The following is a 10047-nucleotide window of genomic DNA, read 5'->3' as shown; positions in this document are numbered from 1 at the left end:
TCGTGTGTTTTTCTCTGTGAAATTCTTTAAGGATTCATTTAAAATATGTCAGACTCAAAGCTTACTATTACTAGTTTTTGTTGCACATGGCCTTGCTTCCTTTTTTTTTTCTTTTTTTTTCTGCATAATCAAACGCTTTTGTGATTTTAATCAAATTACTGTTTTGTGACCAACAGACTTTGTTCCGTTTGCAGCCCCTCCCTCAACCCCAGCTGCCACCACCACCACTTGCACAACCACAGGGCCCCCTACCCCACAGTTCAGTTACCATGACATCAATGTGTATGCCTTGGCAGGTCTGGCTCCACACATTAATATAACTGTCAACGTAAGTGTTGGGTACCTGCAAAACACTGACGCAGAAGTCCACATAAACAAAACAAAAACACATATGCTTTCTTTTTTGCTTTCTCCTGTTGCTTTAGATTGTTTTTCCTTTCTTGACCTTTCTGTCCTGCCTCCCCCATCTTTTCTTTTAGATCCCTCTGCTACAGGCCCATCCTCAGTTGAAGCAGTGTGTACGGCAGTCAGTAGAGCGAGCTGTTCAGGAGCTGGTACACCCTGTGGTTGACCGCTCTATCAAAATAGCCATGACAACCTGTGAGCAGATCATCCGGAAGGACTTTGCCCTAGATTCAGAGGAGTCCCGCATGCGTGTGGCTGCCCACCACATGATGAGAAACCTGACTGCTGGCATGGCCATGATCACCTGCCGGGAGCCCCTGCTCATGAGCATCGCCACCAACCTTAAGAACAGCTTTGCTGCTGCACTAAGGGTAAGCTGAATGACAACACGAGGGTATATGTGCTTATATGTTAGTGTTTCATAATATATAAAAACAAGTGTAGCGAGAGCTTTCTTACCCATGTACCATTCCTGCCTGTTTAACTCAAGGCGTTTATTCCCTCAGGCCCCAACCCCCCAACAGAGGGAGATGATGGAAGAGGCTGCAGCCAGGATTGCTCAAGACAACTGTGAATTGGCTTGCTGCTTCATTCAGAAAACAGCCGTAGAGAAGGCTGGCCCTGAAATGGACAAGAGACTAGCCACGGTGAGACTTAAGGAAGACTAGATCAACAGACGTTAATATAAATGTATTTCCGAAACACGAACTGTTGCTAGTGTCATGACATGTAAAATGGATTGGTGTCAAATTTCTTAATTGGCTGTTTTAACTTTTAGGAGTTTGAGCTGAGGAAGCATGCACGGCAAGAGGGACGTCGTTATTGTGACCCTGTTGTTCTGACGTACCAGGCTGAACGTATGCCTGAACAGATCAGACTCAAGGTAAGATCGCGTTTATTCAGTCGTGCAATAAATATCCAAACACAATTTACCATTACCTCAGTTACTGGATCTGTCCACTATATCCTGATTTACTGTGTTAAGTCTGTACACACCGACTTAAAAAAAAAAAAAAAGAAAAAAAAGAGACAAAATGCTGTTTTGTGTTGTAGGTGGGAGGAGTGGACCCGAAACAACTTGCTGTATATGAGGAGTTTGCCAGGAACGTTCCAGGTTTCTTACCCAGCAATGATCTCTCTCAACCCACTGGCTTCTTGGCTCAGCCCATGAAGGTAGTTTTTTTTTTTTTTTTGGTATTTACCCAAAACAAACATAAGAGCTAAAAAAAAAAAACTAGAAAGAGGCTCAAAACCACAATTTTTATTTATTAAAGATTACCTTATATCATTTTTGTAGTACTGTCCTGTACAGTGTATAAGAAGCTAAAACAGCCAGTGGTTAGCTACGTGCCTCTTGTGTTAATAACAATAAATAAAAGTTGTGTTGCAGTTTTTAAACCCGCAGATCTTAATTCCATCTCTCTGTATCTCTGTTAATAGCAACAGGCATGGGCCACAGATGATGTGGCTCAGATCTATGATAAGTGCATGGCAGACTTGGAGCAACATCTTCACGCCATCCCTCCAGCCCTGGCCATGAACCCGCTGACCCAGGCTCTGCGCAGCCTGCTGGAAGCCGTGGCCTTGGCTAGGAACTCCAGGGACGGCATTGCCGCACTTGGCCTTCTGCAGAAGGTATGGCACTTACTTTTACAGTTGCAGTCTTTAGAAATGGTCTAAGGGAGGCAAGGTGGAGGATTAATTTCATTTAATTTATGCTTTTTATTTTATTTTTTTTAAATAAGCTTGTTCCTCTATTTCCCAGGCTGTGGAAGGTCTTCTGGATGCTACTAGTGGTGCTGATGCAGACTTGCTGCTCCGATACAGGGAGTGCCACCTGCTGGTGCTTAAAGCCCTACAGGATGGACGGGCCTATGGACCACAGTGGTGCAACAAGCAGATCACCAGGTGAGTTGGGGCACATTTTTATTTCAAATAGTTATTCATCCTATGGTTCTTTGTTTAGCTCCCTTTTCCCCTCACTAATTTGAATCCTACAATGTTGTTGTTTGGCCTTGGGGTATATTATAAATCTGAACAATTATTTAATTTGTGGAATGTTGAAAATAATCAAAATGTCCCCCCTGTGGTGCATGACATAAGGTTGCTCCAGGTATAGGATATTTTGTAGGGGTGAAAATCTCTTGGCATGTCACAATTCGATTCAGATGCCAATGATTCGATTCTAAACTGATTATCGATGCATCTTGATGCAACATTTTTTTGTATGTAAATTTTCATGCGTGATTTTAAAAATATACATATAAGTCTGAGTTTGTTACTCAGATTTTGCTTCTCAGACAAAGCAGCTAGACAAAGCTTTGATTTTGACATATATACAGCATTTGTATAAGTTGTTATTTTAGTCATTACATTCTTAAGCCATGAAGATGCTTGTGGAAGTCACCTTCTCTCACAGTAATCTTCCATGTCAGAGGCTCAGTCATGTTTAAAGGAGAATTGCCTTCTTAGAACATGAAACATAAGGTGGTCACATGTAATGTGATTAAGTAGATGAACAGCCTTTATGTGTTTTTCTTTAATTATTATATATGTCTTCTTAGTTCGTGTTCTTTTCAGAATTTTTTTTTGCCTTGGCTAAACTTCTAAGTTTTTGTCCATTATTCCATCCTGATTTGTACTTCTCTGGAGACAAGTACGTTTTTTTTTTTTTTTTTTTTTTTAATCGATTCTTAACTTTTTCAGAATCCAGCATCAAATCGTGATGCATCTAGGGAATGATTATTTTTCCCACCGCTAATATTTTGTAATATTCCTTTGTCTACAGGTGTCTGATTGAATGCCGTGATGAGTACAAATATAATGTAGAGGCAGTGGAGCTTTTGATCAGGAACCATCTCGTCAATATGCAGCAGTATGACCTGCACCTGGCACAGGTACACATTAAGAATAGAGTCATTTAGTTTTTACTTTGAAGTGTAGTCAAGTGTTTCGTTTCTGTTAAAAGGGTTAAAATGTCCCAATTAGATCCACTATAGTTCAGTGTTTTAACAAAATATATAAAATGATCAATAGATCTGGGACTCTGTAACTTATCTCGTCTGGCCAAGTAAAATTTCAACTGCCATTACAAGCTCATGTTGTTTTTTGCTTCCTTCTAGTCAATGGAAAACGGACTGCACTATATGGCCGTTGCATTTGCCATGCAATTGGTGAAGCTCCTGCTGGTGGATGAACGCAGTGTCAGCCATGTCACAGAGGCTGACCTCTTCCACACAATTGAAACTTTAATGAGGACCTGTGCGCACTCCAGAGCCAACGCACCTGAGGGGTAAAGACCCACAATGTTCTAACTGCCTCCTGAAGGCATTATGTTTTCAGGTTGTCACTTACGTCTTGAACACGGATTAGGTCAATCTAATCTTGGGCATCCACCTTTTAAAACTGTGGTGATTGTATAACTCTTCTGTGCTGTTGGGTTAAAGATTTGTTGGAAGCAGCCACGTTTCGGAATGTGTAGCTTTCTTTGTAGCAACATCCATATTTGAAGCATTCTGTCATTACATGGCTTTGTGTTCTTTGTTCTATCAGAATCGGCTTTATTGGCCAAGCATGTGAACACATACAAGGAATTTGACTCTGTTTTTTGTTTCTCTCAATGAACTTATACACTAATAGACATACAGCAGAACAAGAACAGCAAAGCTTAACAAAGACACCAAATGAGACAGTGGGGTGTACAACAACTTGGTAAAAAAATAAATATATATATATATATATATATACATACATACATACATACATATGTACTATACCACTTGGTCAGATAGTGGTGCTTTTACAACCCACTGGTTATCAATGTTTATTCTTATTCAATGCATCTGCTTTAGACTAAAACAATTGATTGCCATAATTTATCTAATGATGTGCCATTGATTACAAGTTTCCTCTCAGATTAATTTATTTTCTACTTGACCTTGAAATAAATGTAATATGTACCAAATTTGGGAAAAATAAAATGACTCTAATGTGAAAGGGGTTAAAACTGACTGTCGTCTCATCGTCTCTCCCCCAGCCTTCCCCAGCTGATGGATGTTGTTCGCTCCAACTATGAGGCCATGATTGACCGGGCCCACGGAGGACCCAACTTCATGATGCACTCTGGGATTTCACAGGCTTCAGAATATGATGATCCTCCAGGCCTGAGGGAGAAAGCCGAGTACCTCCTGAGGGAATGGGTCAACCTGTACCACTCAGCTGCTGCTGGCAGGGACAGCACCAAAGCTTTTTCTGCATTTGTCGGCCAGGTAACACTCTTTTATCAGTTGTGTGCAAATTACCCAAAGTTGTGTTGATTCTTATTCCTCAATTTCATCTAATGACCCCTTTACTTTTTCCTCCAGATGCACCAGCAGGGCATCCTGAAGACCGATGACCTGATCACCAGGTTCTTCCGGCTGTGCACAGAAATGTGTGTGGAGATAAGCTATCGGGCACAGGCTGAGCAGCAGCACAACCCAGCAGCCAGTGCAGCCATCATCAGAGCCAAGTGTTACCACAACCTGGATGCCTTTGTTAGGCTCATAGCCCTGCTTGTCAAACACTCTGGAGAGGCCACCAACACAGTGACAAAAATCAACCTCCTCAATAAGGTACACAAGCAAAGGAAAGGGTAGAATCTCACAATCCTTGTTTGCTCACTTGGCAACCTGATTGTGATTTACCTTTTTGATTAGAAAATCTCAACCATAGACAATATAATTACTTGTCTCCTCTGTAGATATTTCTGGCAGCCAGCCGGCTTTTTTCTGATCGTGCTCTGCATTGTTCCGATAGGTTCTGGGTATCGTCGTTGGGGTGCTGATTCAGGACCATGATGTCCGTCAGACAGAATTCCAACAGCTGCCGTACCACCGCATTTTCATCATGCTGCTGTTGGAGCTCAACGCTCCCGAACATGTTTTGGAGACCATCAACTTCCAGACACTCACTGCCTTCTGGTAAGACATCCACATGGATCAATCATATCTGCAAGGTGAAGTCCTGCCAGGGACCGGTGCTCAGTGTGTAGAATAGAGACGGCTCGGCTATTGCTGATATTGTGCTTAAAAGGAAGACGTTTTTATGTCTATATATGATTGCTGCCCCTTGGGTTGTACTCAGTGTTTCCTTTTCTCCCTGTGCAGCAACACCTTCCACATCCTGAGACCCACCAAAGCACCCGGCTTTGTGTACGCCTGGTTGGAACTGATCTCCCATCGTATCTTCATCGCCAGGATGCTAGCACACACACCGCAGCAGAAGGTGTGCAAGAATAAGACAAGACTATCAAATTTGCACCATACTTTTAGCTGTGACTACATAATTGGTGCTGCCCATATTCTTTGGTCTAATAGAGTCTTCTCTTCCAGGGTTGGCCCATGTATGCACAGCTGCTGATTGATCTCTTCAAGTACCTGGCCCCATTCCTGAGGAATGTAGAGCTCAACAAACCTATGCAAATCCTCTACAAGGTGCTCTCATTATTCTCAGTGTAATAATGACTGCCTGTATCCGACACGTTTGACAATAGTGAAACTATTAGAAAACCAAAAACTAATCACTTTGCTCCGCCTGTCGTTTGTTTCAGGGCACACTGCGGGTGCTCCTGGTCCTGCTGCACGACTTCCCAGAGTTCCTGTGTGACTACCATTACGGCTTCTGTGATGTTATCCCACCCAACTGCATCCAGCTTCGCAACCTCATCCTCAGTGCCTTTCCACGCAACATGAGGCTCCCTGACCCTTTCACACCCAATCTCAAGGTAGACACACACACACACACACACACACGCACACGCACACACACGCACGCACACGTATACACATACTTTAAGATCTGTTGTCAATCACATATTCACAGGCACTTTGTTTGGATTGAGAAATGATCTCCTAAATCTGTGTTTTATTCACACCCCTGCTGCAGGTGGACATGCTGAGTGAGATCAACATTGCTCCCCGTATCCTCACCAACTTCACAGGCGTTATGCCTTCCCAGTTCAAGAAGGACCTGGACTCGTATCTGAAGACTCGCTCCCCAGTCACCTTCTTGTCTGAGCTGCGCAGCAACCTGCAGGTAGGAGCAGTGTTGACCTATTTTAAGTTATTAGTATAAGACTTCAACAAATGACGATACAATTTGTCATCTATTTTCCCCCCTCCCAGGTGTCCAACGAGCCAGGAAACCGCTACAACATCCAGCTGATCAATGCTCTGGTGTTGTATGTAGGCACACAGGCAATCGCTCACATCCACAACAAAGGCAGCACCCCCTCCATGAGCACGATCACCCACTCTGCACACATGGACATCTTCCAGAACCTGGCCGTGGACCTGGACACTGAAGGTAAGGTGGCAGCATCCAGACCACATTAGTTTTATGTCAAAAGGCAGTCAAAAGTGTCAAAAGTGCTGGGATAGTCCAAGCTTTCTGCTGTGGCTAAATTCTTAGTCGGTCTGTACTAAAACACTTCTAAACGGGTTGACATTACTTAGGTTTCCCCCGACTTCTGTGGGTTGCAAAGCCAAATTAGAAAAGCTTTTGGGAAATTTTAAGTTGTATGTTTTTGGTGCAATCAGCCTTTAGAAGTTCACCTTCTGTGCTTAATTAGAGCAGAGCCCTCTGATCAGGCTTCTGCCATTGTGTCTTTTTTTTTAGGGCGTTACCTGTTCTTGAACGCGATCGCCAATCAGCTGCGCTACCCCAACAGCCACACTCACTACTTCAGCTGCACCATGCTCTATCTGTTTGCTGAGGCCAACACCGAGGCCATCCAGGAGCAGATCACCAGGTGAGAGTCTGAACTTTAGCAGAAGCAATACTTCCAACCATCACCAAGTGCTGCTAGTGAAAGCTCTCTCCCACTCTTGCAGGGTTCTGTTGGAGAGGCTGATAGTGAACAGGCCTCACCCATGGGGTCTCCTCATCACCTTCATCGAGCTGATCAAGAACCCTGCCTTCAAGTTCTGGAGCCACGACTTTGTGCACTGTGCCCCTGAGATTGAAAAGTAAGTTCACTGTTGGACTTACTTGTTTACAACAACCAGCACAGGCAATACCTGATAGCAGAGCAAATGCAGTGTTGCTGTTTTAGGGAGCATGATGATGTTTAAAGGTATAAAGTAATGTCAGCCTTATCTTGGACCAGCTGTGCTGCTGTTTAACAAGCGTTAACGTTGTCCCCCTTTCTCCTCAGGCTGTTCCAGTCAGTAGCCCAGTGCTGCATGGGACAGAAGCAGGCCCAGCAGGTGATGGAGGGCACTGGTGCCAGCTAGCCTGTGTTACTAGCCAGCTCGGAGCCCTCGGGAGAGATACCGCTGCCTTGACCCACTCCCCCACCACACACACACACACACACACACACCTCTGTCTTTACTGTTGGCACTGGATAAACTGGCAACCACAGTCATTTGAAATGTGGATGGAATGACTACTGCTCACGAATCTAAAGAGTTAGATTTTTTTTGTTTATCCCTTTTGGGCTGAATTGAGATGGACGGAATGGATTTGGGACGTGTTTGATATACTTTTTTTGATGCTTTGATGTAAATATTGGAAAAAAGGGAGAACGGGAGAGTAGATGTGTGGAGAGCAATGCACATGTCAAATAAAATGTATCTTGACATGTAAAGACATCAAACATGTTTCCACTCACTACCAAAGTTCTTGGTTTGCTTCCCTCCCACACAAATCCCTTTTTTTTCTGACTTTTTTTTGTTGCTTTCAGAGGCTGAATGGTAGATGATTGAAGATAAAAAAGCTGCCTGCTATTTTCATTTGATTCCTTTTTATCCCTAAGTGAAACAGGAAGATGAAGTTTAGTCTCCCAGGTGGGTGGGTGGGTGGGGGTTCCTACTCCTGGTGTGTCGGTGGAGACAGTTTACTGATGGTTTGTCCATTTGAAACTGGCTCTGGAAGTCTCTCCCTGGCATTTGTAAATTGTGCAAAGTGATGGCGGCATCGTATCTTAACGATTTGTACAAAGATCCAAATTGAAGAACAATAGAAGGACCAATACAGCCCATTTTGTAACATTTTGAATGTTTTGTAAATGTATTGGTCCATGTGTTGTATTTTGTAGTCCTTTCTAGTTTGCCTTTAGTTCTTGCTACTTAACTGCAGTATGCATACATACAGGAAATAAAGCATTCAAACTGCAAGGCATCTGTGTTCATTTAGGACTACAAGAGTCATTTGTTGGTGTTTCAAAAGTAGGTATCTATTTTCATAAACCAAATTCATTCATACATACATTAGGGTTGCACCATGTGAGGAGAACAACATGCGATCGGTGATAACGCTGAATATTCCAATAACCATATTACTTGCAATACGTGAACCAATATTAATGTACTCCAGTTCTGCGTTTCTGCTTTCACTATTCTACAATACAAAAAAATGCTTGTTGAATTTAAAACAAATGTAAAATCTTTTCCAACTATCTATAAATGGCTCCACTAAAAGAATGACAGTTACATTTTAAAGTGCCGTTTCCTACCGATAAAACAAGACAATCGCAGTAGCCTTCCATGATGTTTATTGTGCCAGTTGATACTGCGATGACAATTTACAAAAACGATATTGCGCAGCCCTTGTATTAATTATAATCATATGTTTACAGGTATATTGTTCCGAAGATGACAGTATTCCAAATTGGATGTGTTTTTTTTTTTTTTTTTTATATATATATATATCTATCTATCTCTCTCTCTATATATATGTATCTCATTTGGATGAGTCTGTTTTTACCATATTTTGCCTGTTTACATGCAACGGTCAGCTCTGTGCATTGCTGTGGTTGTTAACAAAACTATAGCTTGTAGCAACAGTTTGCATGGCTACAAAAGTTTGCATGCCCAAAATATAAGCCCATGTTTCAGTTCCGAAAGAGACACCGAGCTATTTTTAAACTTATGACAGACTTGGACATCAACAGGTTTTTTAATATGCACGAACATCACAGTGCTGACCTTTTCAAGAAGCCTTTAGAACTGAAAGACGCTTTCACACGCTCCAAGTTCGCTAATGGTGGAAACTTTGAAATAATCCTATTTTACACAGCTGCATTTAAACAGGAATATTAGTGGAGTAGTCATTTTCATTCACCATGTGAACAACAAATTCGGAATAACTTACTCATTGTTACTTATGAACTAATTCTTGTTTCTGTTTTTCAAAGTTCTAAGGTAGATGATGTATACCTACTTTTGAAACAGTTTTTTTTATTAGAATCAAAATGTTTTACTCTGTTGTGTACATCCAGAAGACTGTAGGCTGCCATGACAACACGGGACTAGAGAATTAGAAAATGTTGCATATTAAACTATAAAATGGCCAATAACAGACCAACAGTTTAACTTCACTGGTTAATCTAACTCAATTTCTACTATATACTGTATGCAAAATTTGAATTTGTCCTCAAATTGTTAGTATTGCAATAGCAAGTGCAAATTGACATCTTAAATATACATTTAATCAAACAATCCAAGGATGCACTGTCATAGTTTTCCCTGTTTTATGTACAGATAATGGAAAAGCATCTTGCTAATCAACACTGATAACAGGAGTGCAACACAAGGACTAAAAATCAGAGATCCCTTCAGGGAAACCTTTATTGACAATGTATTTTAAAAGACATTCACC

At 41.8% G+C, this 10047-nt stretch overlaps 1 protein-coding gene across 13 annotated transcripts in view; it reads left to right on the top strand.

The window, feature by feature from the left end:
• The window catches only part of cnot1 (CCR4-NOT transcription complex, subunit 1), a 27016-nt gene extending 18452 nt beyond the window's left edge, over positions 1-8564 (top strand). For 6 of the 13 annotated variants that reach the window (XM_034878125.1, XM_034878120.1, XM_034878121.1 and 3 more), the window contains 21 exons: positions 175-328; positions 480-776; positions 912-1052; positions 1184-1288; positions 1459-1578; positions 1846-2040; positions 2171-2313; positions 3194-3302; positions 3528-3697; positions 4045-4116; positions 4442-4673; positions 4770-5018; positions 5203-5366; positions 5553-5670; positions 5778-5879; positions 5996-6169; positions 6331-6480; positions 6570-6750; positions 7063-7195; positions 7278-7412; positions 7601-8564. In XM_034878125.1, coding sequence (XP_034734016.1) covers positions 175-328; positions 480-776; positions 912-1052; positions 1184-1288; positions 1459-1578; positions 1846-2040; positions 2171-2313; positions 3194-3302; positions 3528-3697; positions 4045-4116; positions 4442-4673; positions 4770-5018; positions 5203-5366; positions 5553-5670; positions 5778-5879; positions 5996-6169; positions 6331-6480; positions 6570-6750; positions 7063-7195; positions 7278-7412; positions 7601-7679 — 3223 coding nt within the window. In that variant the 3' untranslated portion in view covers positions 7680-8564. Of the gene's footprint in view, positions 1-174; positions 329-479; positions 786-911; positions 1053-1183; positions 1289-1458; positions 1579-1845; positions 2041-2170; positions 2314-3193; positions 3303-3527; positions 3698-4044; positions 4117-4441; positions 4674-4769; positions 5019-5202; positions 5367-5552; positions 5671-5777; positions 5880-5995; positions 6170-6330; positions 6481-6569; positions 6751-7062; positions 7196-7277; positions 7413-7600 lie in introns of those variants that run through there. The other 7 variants (XM_034878124.1, XM_034878119.1, XM_034878130.1 and 4 more) reach the window with 4 other exon arrangements.
• The last annotated feature ends 1483 nt before the right edge of the window (positions 8565-10047 follow it).

Source organism: Etheostoma cragini, chromosome 8 (assembly GCF_013103735.1).
Source record: "Etheostoma cragini isolate CJK2018 chromosome 8, CSU_Ecrag_1.0, whole genome shotgun sequence".
Classification (NCBI taxonomy): domain Eukaryota; kingdom Metazoa; phylum Chordata; class Actinopteri; order Perciformes; family Percidae; genus Etheostoma; species Etheostoma cragini.
This window is presented reverse-complemented; position numbering and strand designations above follow the sequence as displayed.